This window comes from Carlito syrichta, unplaced genomic scaffold (genome assembly GCF_000164805.1).
Source record: "Carlito syrichta isolate Samal-C Ts95f unplaced genomic scaffold, Tarsius_syrichta-2.0.1 Scaffold303708, whole genome shotgun sequence".
NCBI classification, from domain to species: domain Eukaryota; kingdom Metazoa; phylum Chordata; class Mammalia; order Primates; family Tarsiidae; genus Carlito; species Carlito syrichta.
The window spans coordinates 169928-195094 of NW_007247804.1; the positions used below are offsets into that span (position 1 = coordinate 169928).

The 25167-nt window shown below is 35.6% G+C and overlaps 1 protein-coding gene across 1 annotated transcript; it reads left to right on the plus strand.

Annotated features, from left to right (window-relative positions):
* Window positions 1–18554: 18554 nt before the first annotated feature.
* On the plus strand, window positions 18555–22650 carry MT1HL1 (metallothionein 1H like 1). The gene is made up of 2 exons (XM_021712899.1): window positions 18555–18600; window positions 22467–22650. Exons 1-2 carry the CDS (start codon window positions 18555–18557, stop codon window positions 22646–22648), a joined length of 228 nt encoding a protein of 75 aa, XP_021568574.1. The 3' UTR covers window positions 22649–22650.
* The last annotated feature ends 2517 nt before the right edge of the window (window positions 22651–25167 follow it).

Below are 25167 nucleotides of genomic sequence, written 5' to 3' on the forward strand. Positions count from 1 at the left end.
TTTCCTCTTTTTCTTCTGGGATAACTATTGGACTTAGGTTTGGCCTCTTGATATAATCACACATCTCTTTGAAGCTTTGTTCTTTCTTTCTGAGTTTTCTTACTATGTTATTTACAGATCGGGTTAATTCCATGTTTTTCTTTAAGTTCTGAGATTCTTTCTTCTGCTTGATTAATTCTGCTTTCCATATCATCTAATTTGCTTCCTGCATGAAATTTTTTATGGCCAAAATCTCTGTTACAAGTTCTTTCAGTGTTGTATCTTGTCATTCTTGAGTTTTATTCACTCTTTCCATACATTCCCTAATCCCTGTTGTATTCTAGGGCCAGTTGTTTGTTATTTTCATTGTTTTGGCTTTGAGGTCTGCTTTTTTCAGGCATTTTCTCTTTGTTACACTGCAAATTACCTGTCTTCTTCCATTGATTTTTTTCCACATTTGTGACCGATCTCTTTCTTTTCTCTTTAGTTCCATTATTCAGAGGCAGTGTGAGAGAATTTCACTTCTGATGTTTGCTCAGTTCTCTATTCTTCCCTGATCAGTGATCTGAATTTATTCTATTTTGAAACAGGGCTGTGTGTGGGAAGCTTTGCTTTCTCTTGCAGTTTTGGGAGTCAAATAAAGTGAAAGATGGGAAGCTAGAAATCAGAAACTATTTGCAAATCATAATGTTTACTCATTGTGGAATGGGTTCCCTGAGATCCACTCCCCACCACCACTCTATATGATGATACAATGGGTATGTGTGTGTACCTCCTGAGTCCAAGATACAGTAACAGCAATGAGGAGAACAGAGAAAAATAGAATGAAATCAAGTGGCCAAAAAATAAAATAAATAAAAATAAAAAATAAGAAAAAACAGAAAATAGCAGAAACCAAATCAAAAAAATCATTAAAAACATACACATGTGCACGCACGCACATGCACACACACACACACACAAACTGGAAAAAACAAAGCACAACAAACAAAACAAAACAAAAAACCAGAAAAATCGAACCTCCCACCCCCCACCCCCAACACATAACTAAAGGAAAAGAAAAAAAGAGAAGAGAAGAACCCTCACACATACATTCGTACTCACATTAAACTAAGAAAGAGAAGAACAACAACAAAAAACCCCCAAAACACACATAAAAACTGAAAGATGAACACTCCATCATTCACATACACACATAAACAGAAAACCAGAAAAGAAAAAGAAAGAAGAAAGAAAAAAAAAGAAAAAGAAAAAGAAAAAAGGTGTGTGTGTGTGTGGGGAATACAGATCAATCTCTCACATTCACATTTATGCACAAAGGAAAAAGAAAAAAATTAAAACAAAAATCCCAAACCAAGAAAACAACCTGCCCTCTTGTGGTAGGTTCTGTAATTGTTCCTCTCAGCTACTCATAGGTCAGCCCCTCGGCTGTCTCCTGGGTACCTCGCTGGGGAAGGAGGAGGAGGAGTGGGGGTTGGTGGGTCCTCCTGCCCTCCCAGTCTTGTATGGTTAGGGGATCCCCTCTGGTGGGGAGGTATGGGATTGTCTCTTTCCCAGGTACTGGTCGGGGGGACGCCCCAGCCAGGCTTCTTCTGGAGTAGAGTCCTCCTATCATGGCTGATGTCCTGGCTCTGCCTAGGTTTGTTATGCCCCAACCTTGTGCGTTTGACACGCAGAGGTTTGCTGGGCAGGAGGGGTTGTTTCAGCCCCAGACTCACTGCTGATCTCTTCAGGAGTCTTCCTTGTCCTTTCCTGGTCACACCCTTTGTCCTGTGGCTGAGTCAGGGTAAGGGGTGGCGTGCCTGAGACTCAGCACTCTTTTGTCCCTCTGGAGTTTGTGCTTTTGGGATATTCCCTCTGGGTCATGATCAACCCCTGAGTAGTGAATCCTCCAGTCACAGAGATGGAGTCTGTGCTCCTTGGTGAGCAAGCTGGAACATTTTCCAGCCCGGTGTTCAAGACGGTGGCAGAGTGCCTGTTTGGTCTTTTCCATGGGGCTCTGCTTCTGGGCTCCCTTGCTGTGCCTCCACAACGCTTAATGCCAGTGTCGGGCCAGGTGCTGCATTGGTGAGGCAGAGCCTGGAGCCAGCAGTCACTTCTGACAGCTTCTTCCTGAGAATGGCTTTGCTGATTTACACAAACAAACAAAAAAATGATGCTCAGCTTCTGTGCCCCGGAAAGCGCTAGGGTCCAAGCAGAGCAGCTGTGGCACCAGCCTCTTCGCCAGGAGACCCATGGCCAATTGTTCCTAAGTCCCCACTCAGTCAGCCACTCACACGCCCACTTTCTCACAGATGGGTACGCAAAATTTTTCCATACACTCACTCATTCACACAGGGACTTGCGTAGTTTGACTGACTCCGCCGCCATCCTTCTCCTTGTCTCACATGGTTCAATTTATTTATTTATTTTTGAATTGGAGTCTCACTCCATCGCCCAGACTGGAGTGAGTGGCCGCTCCCGGCCACTGCAGCCTCAACCTGCTGGGTTCTGGTGATCCTTCTGCCTCAGCCTTCCAAGTAGCTGGAACTACAGGCGCGCGCTACCACACCCGGCAAATTTTTTGATTTATTGTAGAGACGAGGTTTCGCCAAGTTGCCCAGGCGGGTCTTGAACCCGCGGACTCAGGCAATCCACTCACCTTGGCCTCCCAAAGTGCTGGGATTACAAGCTGAGCCACTGAGCCTGGCCTCACATGGTTCAATTAAAAAAAAAACAAAACTACTCAGGCACTCTATATATTTTGATTGATGAGCTTAACTCCTTACATTTAAAATTATTATTGATAGGTAAGGATTTGCTATTACCATTTTGTTAATTGTTTTCTGTCTGTTATTTTGTACTTCTCTTTGTCTTTTGCAGTTTTTCATTTTGTTTTGATTTTTTTTGTAGTGACATCCTTCAATTCTTTTGTCTTAATCTTCTTTTGTACTTGCTATAAAACTTCCTATACCTATAATAGCCTATTTTAACTGATAGCTTCAATTACATAAAAAAGAAAACTCTACATTTTTATTTCCCTCGCAAAACTTTATGTCATTGATGTTAGAATTTACTTATTTTTATTTTGTGTATTCATTTACTAATTTTTGTGGTTATAGCCACTTTTCATACTTTTGCCTTTTAACTTTTATACTAGGGTTAAAAATATTTTATATACCACCATTACAGCATTGAATTACTCTGCATTTCTCCATATATTTCTTTTTTTAAAATTTTATTTTAGAGTTTTGAGGTACAAGTGAAAATTTACTACATAAGGAAGTTGCATGTAGGTGAAGTCTGGGCTTCCAGCTGGCCCTCTCTCCTCCTGATAGTGGACCAGGTATCCAGTGTGTTGCCAAGTATACCCCTACTCTCCATCCTTCCCATTCTTAGCAGTGTCCAGAATCTGCCAATCCCACCCTTGTGATCCTGTGAGCAGTGATCAGGGCCCATTTATGAGTGAGAATATGTGGTATTATAGTTCAGTTAGTATGATGCTCTCTAGCTGCATTCATGTTGCTGCAAAGGACATGATTTTGTTCTCCTTTTTGGCTGAGTAATATTCCATCGTGTTTATGTACCACATTTTCTTTATCCAGTCCACTTTCAGTGGGCATCTGGGTTGGTTCCATGTTTTTGTTATTGTGAATAGTGCTGCAATAAACATGCATGTGCAGGTGTCTCATTGCTAGATTGTATGGAAGCTCAATTTTTAGTTCTTTGAGAAATTGTCACACTACATTTCACAAAGGTGGAACTAGCTTACATTCCCACCAATAGTGTAGAATTGTTCCCTTTTCTCCTCAACTGCACTAGCATCTGTTGTTTTTTGGCTTATTATTGATAGCCTTCCTTACTGGTGTTAGGTGGTATCTAATTGCAGTTTTGATTAGCATTTCTCTGATTATTAGTGAGACAGAGCATTTTTTCATGTATTTGTGGGCTGCTTGTATGCCTTCTTTTGAGAAATGTCTATTCATTTCCTTTTCAAACTTTTTAATGTTTTTCCCCCTTTTAATTCATTTGCATTCCTTGTAGATTGTGACTGTTAGCCCTTTATCAGATATATATCTTGCAAATATTTTATTCCCATTCCATGGGTTGTCTCTTTACTCTTTTGAAACTTTTCAGTTTGATAAGGTCCTACTTGTCAATCTTAGCTTTTGTTACACTTGCTTTTGAAGACTTAACCATGACTTGACCTATTTTGATGTCCAGGCAGGTGTTCCCTAGGTTTTCTTCTAAGATTCTTGAAGTTTGAGATTTTACATTTAAGTTCTTGATCCATTTACATTAATATGTGTATATGGTAATAGGTAGGGGTCCAGTTTCATTCTTCTGCATGTAGCTAGCCGGTTTCCCCAGCACCATTTGGTAAATATGATTTCATCTTACCAATGAAATAAAATAAGAGTCACCAAAACAATTAGAGCCATCTATGACAAACATGTAGCCAATACCATACTTAATGGAGAGAAGCTGGAAGCACCACCCCTAATAACTGGAAAAGACAAGGCTGCCTACTTTCCCCTTTCCTATTCAACATAATACTGAAAGTTCTAGCCAGAGCAATTAGGCAAGAGAAGGAAATCAGGGGTATCCAAACAGGGAAAAGAGGAAGTTAAGTTATCCCTCTTTGCATATGATATGATTCTATACCTAGAAAACCCTGGAGTCTGTCAAAATCCCCCTTACACTGATAAACGATTTCAGCAAAGTCTTGGGACACAAAATCAACACACAAAAGGCACGAACAGCAAGGTTGAGAACCAAATAAAAAACACAATTTTATTTGCAATAGCTTAAAAAATGTAAAATACCTTGTCATCCACCTAACCAAAGATGAAAGACCTTTGCAACGAAAGCCACAAAAAAACTGCTCAAGTAAATCAAGGATGATGGAAACAAATGGAAAAACATCCCATACTCATGGATTGGAAGAGTCAATATTGTCTAGATGTCCACCTTACCCACCTTACAGATTAAATGCAATATCTACCAAATTGCCATCATCATTTTTTACAAACCTAGAAAAGACAATACAGAAAATCATATGGAAACAAAAAACAGTAGGGTAACTAAAGCAGTTCTGAACAACAGGAACAAAGCTGGCAGCATTGGACTTCTAGACTTTAAACTTTACTACTAGGCTACACTCAATAAGACAGCATGGTATTGTTATAGGAAAAGGCACATAGACCAATGGAACAGGACAGAGAATCCAGAAATGAAACCACAGTCCCTCAACCAACTTATCTTCAAAAAAATAAAACTATCAATAGCATATATTTATCTTTACCAGTGAGATTTATACTTTCCTATCCATGTTGCTCTTTAGCATCATTTCATTTCAACTTGAAGGACTGCTGTTAAGACTTCTTGTAAGACTGATCTAGAAGTGATAAACTCCCTGATGTTTCTGAAATGTGAAAGCATTTTTCTCTCCTTTATTTTTGAAAAGATAGTTTGGCTATATATGATAAACCCATACCTAACATCATAAAATGATGTGAGACTTTATTTGGTGAAGTGAAAGATATATTTGCACTTGTTTGTAGTGGTATTTTAAAAGAAATTCAGTTTATCTGAATCCATGCTTCTTGTAGTCAATACAAAATATAAGGACTCACAGTTTAAAAGACCACTTTGCAAATACGAGTTTATATGGCATGTATATTTTATTTTAAAGCAAAGAATACAGGAAGGCATATTACAAGTGACCCTTTAAGCATTTACAGTTTTTATATGTCTCCTTAGTCACGTTTTTAATTGTTTTAATTTCATTTAACAAACAAAAATGTTGTCTGTCCCTATTCAATATTACTTTTCTTATCTGTTTTTCAACATGCATATGAATGAGATTTGACAGAATGCCATTAAGCAGTTTACTAGGTATCATAATATGTTTGAAGTGAACAAAAATTAATAGTTCAAACTATGCATTTAACATGACATGGTTAAATAGAACAATGTACAGATTAGATTATATGTTGGGTATGTGTGTTATAGATGGTCTACGAACTCATTCTCACTATTTCAGTGTTATTTTCTACAAGTGTAGGAAAAGTAAGTGATAAATTAAGATCCTGTTAACACTTCTATTGGAAGTTTTACATTTTTGGCTTTATATACATTATTTTGGCTAAAGACACAAATGACTCAGAGGAAGGGGAAGAAAAAGACTTTTGACAATGTACATGTTTGTATTTCAGGTCAGGGACTCAAACTCAGGCAACAAAATTTACACACCAAGGCATATATTCTTTTTTAAACTAAAGAAGTATTATATTATAAATATTAAGTAAACTAAAAATAATTGGATTTTTATTTCATTTCAGTGATAGTAAGGGCCTCTTGTTCAGCACTACCAGGGCTTAGAAGAATGCCTGGTGCACAATAGATATTCTAAAAATGAATGAGTGAATGAATGAATGACACAAAGTTGACAGGTCAGAAGATGTTTTCAACTTAAAAAGTGTGCTTTGTCATCACCAAACCTCACTTTAAAGGTAGCTTATTTTAAAGAAAAACATGTTAAGAGCCCCTGGGTTTTAACCTGTCACCCTGCAGAATAACCTTCTTTCAAGAAAATGTAGCTCTATGGCTGAGGACTGCTGCAAACTCAAGGAACTGAGTAGCTTTCCTGATCTCTGAAATCCCTCTGCAGAGTTAGGTTTTGTTAAATTAGCTATTAGCTATGTGCAAGGAGAAGAGTTATCAGGAAGATGGAATTCTACTATTAAGTGCAGTTAAGAATAAATAGAAATAGAAATGTGTAAGCTGTAGGTTTCTCAGGGGGTTTGAAACTTGCCTCCTAGCTTGTTAGGGGAAACTCAGGCAAAGCACTAAGTGCTCTGATTAGGAAAGGACACTTTGTTTTAGGACATGAATACAAATAAAAGCAAACAAATTCTAAGGAAGAATTTAGTAAAAAAGCTTCATTGAATCCATATTCTTTTAAAAACTATTATAAAACAACTTTTATCCCCAGCTAAATTCCGTAAAAATGCCTGCAAAATATTCAGTCTACTGGAGACAGTTGATGGAATCTGGTAATCTATGTCATAGTGTAATTACCCTTTGGGTTCATCAAATTTGTTTATTTGGTCAAAGTGGAAGAACTTACAGTAATGCTTAGCAGATAATTAAGGTTTCTGCGCCTGAATCAATAAGGAAAGATAAAAGAATGGAGATTAGCTGTTTTAAAAGATAAGTTTAAGAAGTGACTTGGTGTCAATCTTAAAGCATATACAGAAATTATCAGGCAAATCAAATTTCCTTTCTTTCTAGCATAGTATAGTAGGAAGTGTGTTTGGTCAATCTTTCATCAAATATTAATTGAATGCTTACTTATGCATAGTACTGTGAAAGATCCCTACAGGTGATACAAAGAAATACGGGTCTTCTCAAGTATGCAGTATCAAATGCAGTTGTAAAAATTCAATATCTACTATGCACATGTATATAAATATGTATTGCTTTTCCATGGTTTATTTTTGTGGAGAGAATACTAGCTATCTTAGTTCAGTATTATGACAGGAACCAGAAAACTTTCTGATCTTTACTAGACATATGGCGACTCCTTCAAAATTATAGTTTTTAGTCTTTTGCAGCTGGATGTGGTTGTGTGCCTAAGTCCTGACAATGAGATATAAGCACAAGTAAAATGTGTAGCTGATAAAAAGTACCCTTTGAAGGAGGAAGTGTGGCCTGTTCTCCCCTGTGGGCTGAACTGGAACTGTACTAAATACAAGGTGGAAGATGAAAGACAAAGGTGTGAAATAGAAAAAAAAAATTGTACCTCATTTAAGAAATTCATATGCTTATAAATGCTTCATTTGTATAAAATTATTAATAAAAATCTACAGTACCTATGATATAACAACCTTCAGAATTGCACAGTGTAGAATATATACAACTATATTTGGTAAGTCCTATAATCAGGGAGCCACACTTAACTAGTCCTGAACTGCAAACACATTTCACATTTTTGTTTTAAAAAATTTGTTTTGTTGTTGTTGTTACTCAAGGCCATACATAATCATAATTTTAACACTCTTTTCAAGATGTAAGCTCCCCTAAAACAGAGATATTATCTGACTTTCCATGACATTTTCCATTGCCTAGACAGAGCCTGTCATATGGAAGACACTGAAATATTTAACTAACTTACTGAAAAAGAGAAAGAGAGGAAATGAAAAGAAAGAGAGAGATGTGTGGAGATGTGTGTGTGTGTGTGTGTGTGTGTGTATTTAAATAGTTTTATTTTTTATTTTTTTGAGTTGGAGTCTCACTCTATCACCCAGCTGGGGATACAGTGGCACGCTCACGATTACTCCAGTTTCAACCCGCTGGGCTCAGGTGATCCTTCCGCCTCAGCCTTCCAAGTAGCTGGAACTACGGGCATGCACTACCACACTCCGCTAATTTTGTTTTTTAATTGTTGAGATGAGGTCCTGCCGAGGTTGCCCAGGCTGTTCTCGAACCCATGGACTCAGGCAATTCCCTCACCTTAGCCTCCCAAAGTGCTGAGATTACAGGCTTGAGCCATTGTGCCTAGCCAGAAATATTTTTTTCCTTTGCTAGGAGTTTGTGGTTTTTTTGAAAATTTATCACATGTGAAACTGTTTTCATTGGAATTAATTGCAAATTAAAGTTAACATTAGGCCATTAATAATCACCATACTTTGTGATTTTAAAAGTTGCTTAATTTTTTAGAATGACTTTTTACATGTAAAGTAATCATGTGGTAGTGTGCACCTATAGTCCCAACTACTTAGAGGTTGAGGTGGGAGGATCACTTGAGCCCAAGAGTTTGAGGCTGCAGTGTACTGATTGTTCTGTAAATAGCCATTATACTCCAGTCTGTGCACAACAAAGTGAGAGCTCATCTCTAAAGTTAAAAAAAAATAGAAAAATCTTTTGTAAACCAAACTCTGGCTAACTATTTATATTGACAAGTCAATCTATAAAATTTGAATTATAACCATTTCTGAAAGGTTGACATAAAATTAAAGTTTTTTTTGGTCAATCATTTAGCATTTATTAAATTTTCCTTGTAAATGCAATGCTGTAGGTTCCAAAGTAAAGGAGAAATATACAAAAGAGCTGAATAGAGAGCAAAATGCTTGTTTCATTGCTGTTAAAGCTGGACTGGAGAATCAGCCTTATGAGCTCACTCACCATGGGGCAGTGATTGCAGAGCACGGGGTGCATGCAGTTGTGGCCATCACTGACTACCAGGCAGGTGGTCAGAAAGCATCTTCATAAACCCCTTCCCTTCCCTGCATTGGTGGAAGCCTCACCACTGTTTATTTTTCCCCATCCATCTGGTTCTGACCTGCTGATCTAGTTTTTCCAACATGATTTTGGATTTATTCATGAACATATTTGTCATTTCCCTGGAATTTTGGGATGGACATGAGGTAAAAGCATGGGCCAACCTTTCTTTACATTACTCTGTGTTTCAGGTCATCAGGATTTGTATATTTTTTTGTTTGTTTTTGCTTTGCACTTATTTTAATAGAATCACCATAAAGAAAAAAAAATCACTTGTTTCTTTAGTCCTATATTTTGAAATATATTTTTTCTTCTTTTAAAAAATTATTTCTAACTGTGAAGTTTATGCTAGCTGGAGATAAGAGAGATGATGGTCAAAGAAATACACTTGAAAGAAAACTTTGATATGGATGAGAATTTGTGTCTATCCAAATGCTTAAGTAATAAAGTAGCATCCCTGTCTGTGAAGTTAAAAGTTAGAAAAAGTATTCTGAAATTAATACAGATGAACTCTATTTCATCCCTAGCTCAGCCTTGGTAAGATTTACAAAAGCACATTTTTAATGTTTATCTGAATCTTCCCAGGGATATAATCTCAGATTAGTAAATTGGAAACTGGAAGGAGTAGCCTATTGGATTGAAAACTAGAGGTCATAGGGCAGAGTGCATTCCTCCCTTTTTTTTTTTTTTATTATTCAAATGATCACGGGTCCCTAAGATGACCCTGGAATCAGGCTCAGGCTTTCAAGTGTCTCCTTCCAGAGGGGTCTCACAAAATGCACTTAATTCTTAAGAGTAATTTGTGAGAACACATGTGAAATGTTGTCTGCCTGAAAAGCTCCGTAAAGACTCAGTGCCAGGGATTTTTACTGAGGGCTGCTTATGTAGACACACTGCTTACCACATACCCAAATCCTAGACTCCTAGAAGAAAAACAGGTGTTCAGTAGAACAGTTTAGGTGCAGTATCTGTCAGAGTGGTGAGAACACTTCAAAAATCTACGTTCCCAGATGTCAGCTATGGGCCAACCTGCAAATAGGGTTTTCTAAAGATCGATAGCTATCTCAGTGCAGGTCTGCTAGCTAAGTCTCCACTGCATATCAGATTTCTTCCTCGCTATTTTGTGGGTTAATAATATTTTCTCCTGAATTGTACTCTACATCTTTACAATTAAAAAAAAGAAAAAAAAGTTTTATCCCATTTTAGTAATCCTTCAGACAGCAAATATGGAAAAGCAGGAAAAATTAGCCATTTGCATTTTCATGAATAGAATTTTAGAACATTTAATAGAGAATAATGTTGAACATATACATACATATATTTATATATTTACTATAGGTTGTATATAGACTTATTTTATTTTTTCCCACTCAAGCCTTGCACAGATCATAAGAGAATCAAGTCTGCTTCATAGTTTATATATGCTATATTTTGTTGAATTATTGTATTTATTAGTTATTTTTATTATTCTTTTGTACTAATTAAACTTTTTATCTTGAGATAATTGTAGATGTAAACATGGCTGTAAGAAATAAAGATCCCATATACCCTGTATCCAGTTTCCCCAGTGATAACATCTTGCATAATTGTAGTATGATATTACATACTATCATACTACTAGGAGATTGACGTTGGTACAATCCATAGACTTATTCAGATTTCAACAGTTTTACATGTATTTGTGTGTGTGTGTGTGTGTGTGTGTGTGTGTGTGTGTGTGTGTGTATCCTGGTTCTATGCAATTTTCTCACATGTGTAGGTCCTTGGTAACTAATGCCACAATCACGGCAGAGAACAGTTCCGTCACCATAAATATTTTTTTGTGTTGATCCTTGTTAAAGGAAAAAAACAAAACCCTTAAATTTAATAGAGTTTAACTGAGCAAAGATGATTCAAATCTTTGAGCCTTCTGAGCCTGCTCAGAGATTCTTAACGCGGCCACGTGGTGGAAGCAGTTTTATGGACAGAGAAAAGAAAACGACCCACAGAAAACAGAAATGAGGTACAGAAACAGTTGGATGGGTTATGGCTGTGTTTGCTTTATTTGAACACAGTTTGCATAGTTGGCCACACGTGATTGACCAACGCTTGGTGATTGTCCCAAAATAGAGGACAGTCTGTTTACACATTCAGTTAGGTTACAATGAAAGGTTACAGAGAAACCTCTAGGTCAAGTCCATAATATGCAAGGAGGCAGCTTTGGGCTAAACTTTTATAGCCATACTGACACCCCTCCTGCCTCACTCTACTCCCTAATCTCTAATAACCACTAATCTTTTCTTTATCTTTATAATTTTGTCATTTAAAGAATGTTGTATAAATGGAATCATATAGTATGTAACCTTTGGGATTGGAATTTTTCATTCAGCATAATTCCTTTGACATCTGCCCAAGCTGCTCGTATCAGTAGTTTATCCTTTTCTATTGCTGAGTGTCATTCAATGTTATGGGTGTACCATAGTCTGTTTAAGCATTCAATGGTTGACAGACGTTTGAGTAGTTTCCAGTTTTTGGTAATCACAAATAGAGCTGTTTAAACATTTACAAATTTTGGCATAAAAATACGTTTCTATTTTTCTGTGTAGAGTGCAATTGCTGGGATATATATGGTAGTTACATGTTTATTATTTTTTAAAATAAGAAACAGCCAAATTATTATCTCACCAGAAAAGTATGAAATATAATTTCTCCACATCCTCACAATCATTTATTGTTGTCGCTGTTTAGCCATTTTGATAGATGTATAATATTATCTCGTTTGGTTTTAATTTTAATTTTCCTAAAGTCAAATAATGTTGAACATCTTTTCATGTGCTTGTTTGCTTTCTGTATATCATCTTAGCTGAAACATCTATTGCTCATTTTCTAATTGAATGTTTTTAAATTGTTGAATTTTGAGAGCTCTTTACATATCCTTCATACTACTTCTTTGCCAAATATATGTGAATATTTTTTCCCTGTCTGTAGTCTTTTATCATATTAACAAGGTATTTCTCGGCATAGGTTTTAAATTTTGATGTCTAGTTTATCAATACTTACTTTTCTGAATCATGTTTTTGTGTGAATTCTAAGAATTCTTAGCCCTATGTGCTGAAGATTTTTTTCCTAAGTATTCTATAGATTTATATGTCATATATTTAAACTGACTAGTTTGAACAACAAGTTTTAGCAAAAATCATCACCTCAGAATTAACTTTTTGAAAGGTGACACACTAGACATGTTTTGCCACTGTATAATTGTCAAATTTGTGTGAACACATCTTGCCAATTCTGTTCTAGGGTACAGAATCCTGCAAGTGGCAAGTGAGAAGTAGTAGACTGGGACAGAAATAGGTCTTGAATATTTGTTAAAGTCTCATTCCTTTAAATAAATTTTATCATGTTTCCACATCACCCTATTTCATTTATTTGATCTGGATAATTGAAACAGTGAGAACCAAAACACAGAAAAATTATAGTAAAGAATGTGGTAAACCTTATTTATTTTTCAAGAAATTTGAAATTAAATGTAATATTTTCTTAACAGAAACCATTTTACTGCATAGAATTATTATTATTTTTTTTAGAATGACCTTTCAGAAGCATTATGTGCCTACTTATTCAGAGATGTCTCAGGGAAAAAATCTCCTTTTCCAATTTTAAATGAAAATATCTGATAATGTTTAGCCATCATCTTGGCTCTTCTCCTGGCTCCACTTGCTCTCCAGTCTTTTCAGCTTTAACAAGATCAAGCATATCTTCAAACTCAATTCCACGGGACTGTCTGATTCTGTATGTTTTTATTTTTACCAAATTCTTCTTGACACAGAAAGCCATACCATCAACTCTGGCTTTTAGCCTGAGATGGTTTTCTTTCCATGCTTTCCATGTACTAGAATACAGTTCACTTCCTGACAGCTAACAAACATTGGCTTTTTAAATTTTCTCAGAAGAAAAAATTCTCCCTTTTTAAATGCAAAAGTTAAAAGCTTTCTGGCTCTGAAGTTGGGGAACAACTCAGTTAAAATGTATTACACTGTTAAAATGACCTTATTGCCCTCTAGGTGGCACACTACCATTATTTTTTCCTTAGGCTTAAGAAGTACCTGCTTTATAGGCACCAAATGCCAGTTCCCAGTTCCAAGAATTATTCAATTCTCATATACTGTGTATTTGATTTATGTGTCTTCTAAAGTTGCCTTGGACTATTGCTATTTTTTTTGACTCATATTTATGTTAACATGCCTCAATATTCAGACATTCTATGTCAATTATTTGCTAACATACCACTGTTTCCACTTTACTTTTCTATACACCCACACTCTAAAATCATTCACTGACATTTATATGTTGTATCTGTCTAGTAGCATAATTCACATAAAAACATCTGGGGATATACATTTAAAATAACTTTACTTCATACAATTTCTCAACTAAATGATGGTAAATAAGGAAAAATATTAATTTTGTTTTTATATAAACATGTTCATGCCATTAATAACTTGAAGTTACCACTTATATGAAGAGGATATTAAGCTGAGTGTCAGAAACAATAACAAGTTATTAAGTAGCATGTCCAATAATTTCCACATGCATAAATTCTCTATCAAAAATTAAAATGAAAGCTCTTTTTTAATTGTACCATGATGCATTTAATATTTATTTTTCAATCATTTTAAAAGTAAGTTTTGTTTCATGATAATTTTTGAAGAGAAAGATTAATTCTTTGAATTATGTGTGTGTGTGTGTGTGTGTGTGTGTTTATGTGTGAGACAGAAGGATTTATTGAGAGGACAGGAAAGCTACCACAGTGGGAGGGGACCTGAGGGGGTTGCCTTGAATTATATTTTTATTGTATTATAGAATCTCAAGGTAGAATTTAGATTCAATTTATAAATTAGTCAGTATGCCATTTTGAAATACAATCTTAGCTGTGGAAAATTTTAGGTGGGCTTATTTTTAGTGACTATAACAAATAAAATCAGACTGTATTTGAACCAGTAATATTTTCATTAACATATAAGAAAAATTTTGGAAGTACTACTCTATGAATCCAGAAGTAATTAATAATTATTATACCGACTAAACACATTTCAATGAAAAAAATCCACCTTCTAAAGTTCTATAGAATACCAGTCACAGGAATTGAATGGAGAAAAAATTTTTGCATGATGTGTTTATTCACTGGGCCACAAAGAGATTAATCGTAAGAATGATGATAACAAGATGTGGTAAAAATTTCCCACTCTTCAGATGTTCTTTATTATTGTTTCTAACTCTGAGATTCCTAAGTATACTTTGTATTTCTGGCTAAAACTGATGAGTACTGATTAGATCTGATATTCCCTGGAGGAAATAATTTAATTGCATATCATGTCTACCTGTCTCCCAGTTTTCTTTTTCTAAAACATTACATGCAGGAGAAAAATCTTTGCTAACCACATATCTGACAAAGAATGTAAATATCTATAATATTTTGTAGCTAGAATACATAAAGAACTGAAAATTCAACAAACAACAATACAAATGATCCAATCAGAAAATGGGCAACGAACATTTCACTGAAGAGGGTATACAGATGGCAAATAATCACACACAAAAAATGTTCAACATCATTAAACATTAGGGAAATAAAAATTAAAACCATAATGAGATATGACTGTGTACCATCAGAAAGGCTAAAAAAAAAAAAAACAAAAAAAACAATGACAGTTCCAGATGCTGGTGAGGATTCCAAGAAGCTGGATCATTCATATTTTGCTAATGGAAGTATAAAATGATGTAGTCACTAAGGAAAATAGTTCGGCAGTTTCTGATAAAATAAACCCATGTTAAAAGAAAAACTTTAGACAAATTAAAGTTAGTAGACTTTATCTGCACAAAGACTGATTCATGAATTGGGCAACACTGGAGCCAGTAGACATTTAGAGTGCTCCACTCAGCAATGGGCTAGGCAATATCATAGACAGAAAAACAAAATGACTTACAGAAACAACTCAATGGCTTAGGGTTCAGCATTTGCCCCCTATGAACATGGTCTGGGGGGTTGGCAGCCTATGTTTGACTGAAGCTCAGCTGCTGTAGTCTCTGAAGTATTCCCATTATTCTTTGTTAGATTCCTTTAAATAAAAGTAACTTCTATTCTAGTAATAGTAACTAATAAACACAACAATTCAACAAAATATAGAATATGAAAACTATGATGCAATCTTGATTTTCATATGAAATGTGCAAGAGTTGAATGGGAAATAATGTATTAAGACTATATTTAACCTATAGTAAATATATAAATATATATATGTATTTTCAACATTATTCTCTATTAAATGTTTTAAAAGTTTATTCTTGGCTGGGCTCGGTGGCTCAGTCTGTAATCCCAGCACTTTGGGAGGCCGAGGGGAGTGGATTCCCTGAACCCAAGGGTTCGAGACCAGCCCGGGCAACTCGCAAGACCTCGTCTCTACAATAAATCAAAAGTTAGTTGGGCACACCTGTAGTTCCAGTTGCGTGGAAGGCTGAGGTGGAAGGATCGCTTGAGCCCGGCTGGTCGACGCTGGGGTGGCGGTGAATGTACCACTGCACTCCAGCATGGGAGACAGAGTGAGACTCTGACTCAAAAATGAAAAAAAAAAAGAAAAAATCTAATCTTGAAAATGCAAATGGTTAATTTTTCCTGCTTTTCCATATTTGTTGTTTGAAGGATTACCAAAACGGGGCAAAATGTTATTAACCCACAAGTAAGGAGGAAGAAATCTGATATGTAGTGGAAACTTAGCCAGCAGGCCTGCACTGAGATAGCTATTGATCCTTAGAAAGGCCTATTTGGCCATTAGCTGACATCTGGGAACATGGATTTCTGAAGCATTCCCTCCAATCTTTGTTATAGTAGATTCTTGTTCTGCGAATATACTCTCAGTTAGATTGCGGTTTGTTTACACACTAAGTTAGGTTGCAATTAGGTTAGTCTCAGCTAGTCTCGGGTTGCAGTTTACTATGCTCTAAGACAGTTTTAGATCACATTTCATTTAGTTTCACACATGCAATTACTCTATCAATTGCACTCTTGGACAATCATAACTGAGAAATGAAAACCTATGTCCAAATGAAAAACTGTACATGAATGTTTATGGTAATCTTAATGGTAACAGCCAGATGTCCATCAATGGGTAAATGGTTAAAGTGTGGTACATTTATACTATGGAATATTACTCAGCAACTAAAGGAACAAACTATTGATACATGGAACAGTCTGGATGAATCATCAGAGAATTATACTGGGTAAAATAATTAGAGGTTACTTACTGCATGATTCCATTTTTGTAGCATTTTTGAAATAGTAGAATTACAGAAATGGGAAACAAATGATTGCCATAAAAGGTTAGGAATAGGACAGTGTATGTGGCTTTAAAGGACTGCCACAAGGGAAACTTTCAGTGACAGAACCATTCTGTATCTTGATTGTGGTAGTTGTTACATGAATTTACACATATGATAATATTGCATGGACACACACATACACATACATAAATGCATGTAAAACTGATTAAACTTGAATAACTCTGGTTTTATCAAGGCCAGTTTTCTGGTTGTGATATTATACTACAGTTATAAGAGATGTTAAAACTGGAGGATGCTAGATAAAAGGTGTATAGGACCTCTCTGACCTTTTTTGGTGTAACTTTCTATGAATATATAATTATTTCAAAATAAAAAGGTAAAAAACTGTTGTGCTTATTTCTCCCAGAGGTTATGCTATGCTATTTTCCTTGAGGCTAAGTTAATTCTTATTTTAGAGTTATGATTATTACTGTAATAATTATATAATTTTGATTTTTGAAAAGGACACAATTATTAGATACAAAAATGTTAAATGCAAAAATGCTTTGTTTAATTTTTTTCAGTAATCTGCACTTCTCTTAAGTCTTTTAATGGGTCATAGATGCTCTAGGACTATTTTCACTTAATAGTAACTTAGGACTCTGCTTCTTTGCCATATGTCAAGTGTAGCCTGTAATATTTTTTCTCACCATTTGATCTAGATGATTTAGCTCCTGCTCCTAGGAAATTCCAAAATACTATGAATCAAAAATAAAGAGACGCATGTGACAATTTGCGTGTAGAACTCATTGTATCTTTAGTGAAAAGATGAACTTTATGTTAAAATACATTTCTAATATAATATAATCAGTCTTACCAGAAATTTCCTAAACAAATTTCGAATAAAATACAAATGGGTAATCTAAAAAAAAAAAATCCAGTTCTCTGAGACCAACTCAAATCACAGTGTCATGGCAACAGCAAGACTGTGGCTTTGAAAAACAATCATTTATTTTAAGGAAGCATTAAATCTCATCTTGGCTCTTATGTTATTCTAGAACAAATTTCCTTTGAGTCTGGTCTTCCTGAATTAAGGATATGTTTTAAAGCCAAATTCACCAGGTTGGAAGCAATTAAAAATTCTTGACCTGTATATAGACGTTGCTGGGTCTTCTCAGCTCTCAATTTTTTCTTTTTTCTTCTCTTTCTACCCTGAGAGACTCGGTCTGAACTTTCTAAACTTTCTGACAAACGACTGCTCTGTTAAGAGAACAAATATCCTCCTCACTGTTCAGAGTATGAGACAGTGTATATGTGACCCACAGGGCCAAGCCGTCAGCATTAGACCAGAGTGGCGTTTATTAAGCATCCTTCTGTAGTGGGTGTGTGTTGTGTGTGGTGGGGAGGTGGCATGGGGGCGGGGGTTGTTTGAGTAGGAAGAATAAAATGGCCAAGAAATGGACCACAATGGGCAGGATATTTTTGCAGTGTTGCATATCCTGCCATGGATTAAGCCATACACTAAAATTTCTTCATGCTAATTTAGAAAAAGAAAAGGTAATTTAAAACCTCTAAACATGATGGTAAGAGTATTGGGTTTAGAATCAGGAGATCTGGGTTAGAGTGCTAACTTTCTAATGTTTCGGTTTATGAACTTGTATGAGTTAATCTTGTGTTCTTTAATACCCTCATGTGTAAAGTGAGGCTTGCAATACTATCATAAAATGACTTTTATAAGGATTAAATAGGTTAACATACATAATGGCAAAATTTCAAAAATAAAGGTCTATTTATAAAGATACTATTGCTCTTTAACAATCATCACAATTTATTTAATAACTGAATTTCTACATGTAATGTGCCTGTATGTGAGTATATTTTGTGTGTGTATGTAAATTTACTTCATGAAGGCTGAGTATAGGCTTTTATTTTCTTTTTTAAACCAACCTGTATCCAGTGCCTAATATATAGAAGGCACTTGGGATTATATATTGAGAGAACAGATGAATAGAAACATGAAGGAAAAAGAAGATTCAGATCTAAAGAATTTGTCTTTAATTGGTATCAGGCTACGAATAGGCACAGAAACTCTTAGAGCAAGCACTAAATTACAGCATCTCCTAAATGAGATTAAATAATTTTAGAAATTATGATAAATGTTTTTTAACAGTTTTATTTTACTGGCATTGGTACAGCTATGAGCATCTATCATGATATTCTTCTTCTCGTAAACCTTAAGTAACTTCCATTGCTTAGAAAATAAAATCCAATTTTTTAGTTTGGCACTAACCTTTCCAAATGTATTTTCCATATTACTATCCTCTCACTTTTGAATATTTCTCCTATTTCACCAATGTTCTGCCATTTCCCACTCTCTTGACACCTTGCCTGTGTTCAGCTTTGTCCTCATTTTGAAATGCCCTTCAATTTATTTCTACAGAATCAAATTCCTCAGTGCCACTGTCACCATGGAGCCTTGCAGATATTTTTAGAGGTAACCTCCTTCTACCTAAATATCCATGCCACTATATGTTTTTTCTCTTGAGACTTTTGTTACTTCCTAATCTAGATTACAAATTTTTGGTAGATGATTCCATGTCTGATTTACTTCTGTATTTTCAGAATTGCCTACACTATAAGTATACAACAATTATTTGTTTATTGAAGACTGTGAATGCATTTTCATGCTCCAGCTTGTCAAAGATAAGCATTTATTAATAACTGTTGTGCACAATAAGGACTATATAGGTGTCCATGATTTTGATATACTCATCAGCATTATAGTTAATTGATTTTAGCAAAAGTGCTAAATCACACAGGTAATTCTATTGGGAAATGATAATCTTTTCAGCAAACAGTTCTGGAACATTTGAATACCATATGCCAACAGCAAAACAAAACAAAATAAAACCAAAACAAGGAATGTAAACCTTACTTCACCAACAGCAAAAGTAGTTTAAAACTTCTAGAAGAAAACATAAGAGAAAATATTTGTGTTCTTGAGTTATGCAAAAAAGATCTTAGATATGACATAAAAACACGATCCATAAAAGAAAAATGGTAAATTAGATTTTATCTAAACTAAAAATTTAAATTCTTGCCCCTCAAAAGACACTAGTCAGAAAACAGAAAAGAGAACTCAGAGAATTTGAGAAAATAGATGTTAATCATATATCTGCTAAAGGACTGTATCCAGAATATATGAAAACTCCTGTAACTCAATAATAAGGAGACAAACCAATCCAAGTAAAAAATGGATACAGGATTTGAAAAAGCATTTCAAGATAAGGATACCAAATATGCACATGAAAATATACTCAAAATTATTGGTTTTTAAAGAAATGTAGATTCAAATCATAATGAGATACTGTACCATATCACATCCTGTGGAATGATTAAAATTAAAATGACAGAGAATATCAAGTGTTGTCCAGAATATAGAGAAAGTAGAACAGTGATACATTATTGGTGGAAATGTAGTATAGATAACACAACCACTTTGGAAAGCAGTTTCATTGTATCCTTAAAAAGTTAAACATACATACGCCATGTGACCTAGCAATTCTTCTTTTAGGTATCTATCCAATAGAACTAAAAAACAAATGTCTACACAGACTTCTGTGTGAATTTTGATAGTAACATTGCTCACAGTAGCCCCAAACTAAAAATAATCCAAATGCCTATATTTAACTAATAAATATCTAAACAAAATGAAGCCTATTGTTACAATGGAATTTTATTTTGACAATTGAAAGGAACAAAGTATTGTGAACCTCAGAAACATCCTAAGTGAAAGAACGCATATGAAATGATTAAATATATATGAAATTTTCACATAAGACATAACAATATGGTTGAAGGGCAGATCAATGGCTGCCTGGTGCTGGGAGGGAAGATTGTCAACAAATGGTCATGCTGGAAGTTTTGGGGGATAATGGAAATGTTTTAAAATTGAGTTGGAATGTTGTTTGTAAACCTATATTAATTTAATAAAACTCATTGACTGGTACATTGATAATGGGTGGATTTTATGGTATGTAACTTGTACATCAGCAATGAAGAAGGAGAGAGAGAGATTTTATTTAGGTTTTGAAATCAGGGAAAGCATCTAAGGAAATAACATTTCAGTTTAGACCTAAACAAATGAATAGAACTTAGGAGAAAGAAGGGTATCGAACAGGGACAGATCACACAGAGCACTCAGAAGGCACTAAACGTTTCCTTGTTGAATGAGTGAATAAATGGATGGTGCATGGATTAGAAATTCAGTGAAAAGAACTCACAGTCTCTCAGAACCTTTATGATTTGAACTCTTTCCTTGTTTAAAAAAACATATTTTTTCTATCATTTATTGATTCTGTGTGTATTTTCCTATAGATTCTTTTCACTGATCCTCTTTCAGTGATTCTGGGGCTATGCAAATATCTAGCTCTTCAAATGCCATTTTATAGTACTGTCCAGGATCCAAGCCATAATTTCCTTAAGTGTTACTTAACTGACTTGTTTTACAGGTCTTTATCATTTGGGTTGGTGGTAACTTTGATATGTCTTTTCTCCTTGTTCAAATATGATTTTGAGAACTGAGAGCCATTTGTGTACCGTACAATGTGGGACCAGCAGTGAGTAGTGGCCACTCAGTCTTTTCTCTCTAACTATGAAACAGACAGTAACAGAGCCAGGGTCAGAGAAGCTTTCTGTATTATGACTTTGAATAACTGGTGTTGTGCCACTCATTTTTTTCCTTTCTAACATATGCTACTGCAACTCACTTGTTTTTTTCCTCTCAAGTTATATCACAAATGTTCAAACCTTATATTTATCTCTATTGCTTTTATGAAGATCTGATTTATCCAGAATGAAATTGTTTTGGATTTTCATTCATTCACAGACTATTTTTTGAGTATCTGTATTAGGTACACATGGGAAACAAGAAAGTAAGGTTCTTGCTCTCAACAGCTCATATCCTGGTGCCTTTTCATCACCTCAAGATATAATCACAACATTTTTTTTCTATCTCAATTCAGGCATAGACCATAAACATAATTCAATACATGAACATATGTAAAGCCAAGAACCACATGATTATATCATTAGATGCAGAAAAAGCATTAAACAAAAGTCAGCATCCCTTCTTGATAAAAAACCCTAACACCTATGCATAGAAGGAACATTCCTCAAAACAGTAAGAGCTACAACCAACTCACAGCCAACATTTTACTCAATAAGCAGAAGTTGGAAGCATTCCCCCTGAGAAAGGGAACAAGACAGAGATACCCACTCTCAGCCCTTCTGTTCAACATAGTGCTAGAAAGTCTCAGCCAGAGCAATCAGGTAAGAGAAGGAAATCAAGGGTATCCAAATAGAAAAAGAGGAAGTTAAGCTATCTCTCTTTGCAGACAATATTATTCTCTACCTTGACAATCCGAGGGAGTCCATCAAAAGCCTCCTCACACTGATAAATAACTTGGGTAAAGTTTCAGGGTACAAAATCAATATGCAAAAGACAGCTGCAATTCTATACACCAGCAACAGGCAGAAAGAGAACCAAATAAAAAGTGTAATCCGGTTCACAATAGGCACACACACAAAAAGAAATACCTTAGTATCCACATAACAAGAGAAGTGAAACACCTTTGCAATGAGAACTACAAAACACTGCTCAAAGAAATCAAAGATGACATAAACAGAAAAACATTTCTTGCTCATGGATTGGAAGAATCAGTATTGTCAAGATATCCATCCTACCAAGGCATCCTACAGATTCAATGTGATATTCATCAAATTACTAACAACATTTTTCTCGGACCTGGAAATGACAATACAGAAATTCATATGGAAACATAAAAGACCATGAATAGAAACCTTCCACGTGCTTTGTTGCCTCTTCCCTCTCGCCTGCAACTCTAGCCTTGCCTGAATCGACATAGACCCCAACTGCTCCTGCAACGCTGGTGGCTCCTGCGCCTGTGCTGACTCCTACAAGTGCAAAGAGTGCAGATGCACATCCTGCAAGAAGAGCTTCTGCTCCTGCTGCCCCATGGGCTGTGCCAAGTGTGCCCAGGGCTGTGTCTGCAAAGAGGCATTGGACAAGTGCAGCTGCTGTGCCTGATGTTGGGAGGACCTGATCCCAGATGGAGATAGAAGGACACGTATAAACTTGGTGGTTGTGGTTTTTTTTTATCCTACCTTATTCCATTTGCTGCATTTTTTCCCCTAATGAAATGTGTAACTGACATTAAATATTATTGACTTAAAAAAAAAAAGACCATGAATAGCCAACACAATCCTCAGCAAAAGTAACAAAGCAGGAAGTATTACACTTCCAGACTTTAAACTTTACTATAAAGCTACAGTAATCAAACGGTCTGGTACTGGTACAAGAACAGGCATATAGACCAATGGATCAGGATAGAGATTCTGGGAGCAAAACCTTGATCTCTCAACCAGCTCATCTTTGACAAAACCATCAATAACAACCACTGGGTGAGATCATATTTAGCAAATGGTGCTGGAAAAACTGGCTGACCACATGCTGAAGAATGAAACAGGACCCCTTCCTATCACCATACACAAAAATCAACTCAAAATGGATCAAAGACTTAAATGTAAAACCTCAAAATATAAGAATCCTAGAAGAAGACATAGTAAATACCATTATGCACATTAGAGTAGGCAACAAATTCTTGACTAAGTCCTCAAAAACAAATGCCATAAAAGATAAGATAGATGAGTGGGACCTCATCAAACCAAAAAGCTTTTGTACAGCAAAAGAATCCATCAATAGAGTAAAGAGACAACCACAGAATGGGAAAAATTATTTGCATATTGTGCATCTGACAAAGGCCTAACATCCAGGATCTACAAGGACCTCAAACAAAGTGAAAGGAAATAAAAAAAAAAAACAACCTCTTTAAAACTGGGAAAGGACTTGAACAGACACTTCTCCAAAGAAGACATACAAGCAGCCAACAGACACATGAAAAAAATCCTTAGCCTCACTAATCACCAGAGGAAAGTAAATCAAAATTATAATGAGACACCACCTAATTCCAGTAAGGATGGCCATCTTTAAAAAATCAAAAAGCAACAGATGCTGATATGGGTGAAGAGAAAAGGGAATGCTTCTATACTGTTGCCTGGAGTGCAAGCTATTTCAACCTCTATGGAAAGTGATGGTGGCAATTCCTAAAAGAACTAAAAATTGACTTTCCATATGATCCAGGAATTCCCCTTCTGGGGATATACCTGAAGGAACATAAATCATTCTACCAAAAAGACAGCTGCACATTCATGTATTGCCACACTATTCACAACAGCAAAAACATGGAACCAACCCCACTGCCCATTGAGAATGGACTGGATAAGGAAAATGTGGTATATATACACAATTGTTGTATTATGCAGCCATAAGGAAGAACAAAATCATGGACTTTGCATCAACTTGGATGGAGATGGAGACCGTATACTAAGTGATCTCTCACAGAAACAAAGAACTAAATACCGTGTGTTATCACTCATAAGTGGGTCTTAAACATTTGTCACATTAACACAAGGGAGGATTGGCAGTCATAGGCACTGCTTAGGGCAGGGGAGAGGGAGATGGGTGGGGTGCGGAAACGTGACAACACAAAGGGTACCAGGTTCACTACTAGGAGAATGAGGGCCAGTTGGAATCACAAACATCACCTGCATGCAGCCTACCTATGTAGTTAATGCTCACGTGTACCCCATGTCATTATAATAAAATAAAATAATAAAATAAAATTAAATAAAAAAGAATTCAAGGCCAAGAGTAGAGTACAGTGGCACGTTTCTGGAAACCATTCATAAAACTTATTTTAATAGATTATTAAGTACTATGGCATTTAACCAGAACAATAATTATTCCTGAACTCTTTCAAATTCAGCCTGAATTCCTGATATATTATGCTTTCCAGCTTTCCCTGTGCCATCAATTCAGCCTCTCTAAGAAGGAAATGAATGTATGCATTTTTATGAGATGGGATATCCAAGATAGTCTTTAGAGACTCCAATCATATTCCTTGGAATTAGAGTCCTTTTGTGAGCCTGTTAAATTCATTGGCTTATAACAGTGATAGAAGTAGTTGTAGTTCAGGTAATAGTAATAGGTTTACTGATCAATAACTAGATTTCATACTCAGTATCAAGTGCTTCAAAAGATTACTTCGCTTCATCATCACAATAGCTTAGTGTGGTAGGTCCCATATTATCCTCACTGTATGTATGAGGAAACAGAGTTTTAGAACATTAAGTAACTTGACTAACATCACACAATTAATAAGGGCTGCAGTTACTCCCAGGCTTCCTAGCCATCATGTTGCATTGCCTTTCATGAAAATCAGAATCCTCGCATCTCCTGTTTAATGTAATGCCTCAATGCCTGCCTAAGGTAACCTCAGGGGGACAAAATTGTTAGTAAGGAAGATGTGGATTTTAAGAGGTGTTCTGCACATAGCAGAATGAGAACTCAAGTAAAGTCTACTCTCACCACCCTACTTTGCTTTTGTGTGCATTTTGATCTGTAGAGTTGCATATGCCTGCTTTTCCACATTTGTCCAAAAGACCTGCTGTCTAAGCCTACATTTGTAAGCAAGATGTCAGTTGAGG

Excerpts from the sequence above, each read along its gene's own strand:
- MT1HL1 (XM_021712899.1), top strand. The coding sequence starts at position 18,555 with ATGAAGGAAAAAGAAGATTCAGATCTAAAGAATTTGTCTTTAATTG. Across the intron at positions 18,601-22,466 it reads AAAGAATTTGTCTTTAATTG|ACCCCAACTGCTCCTGCAAC; the intron begins GTATCAGGCTAC and ends GAATCGACATAG.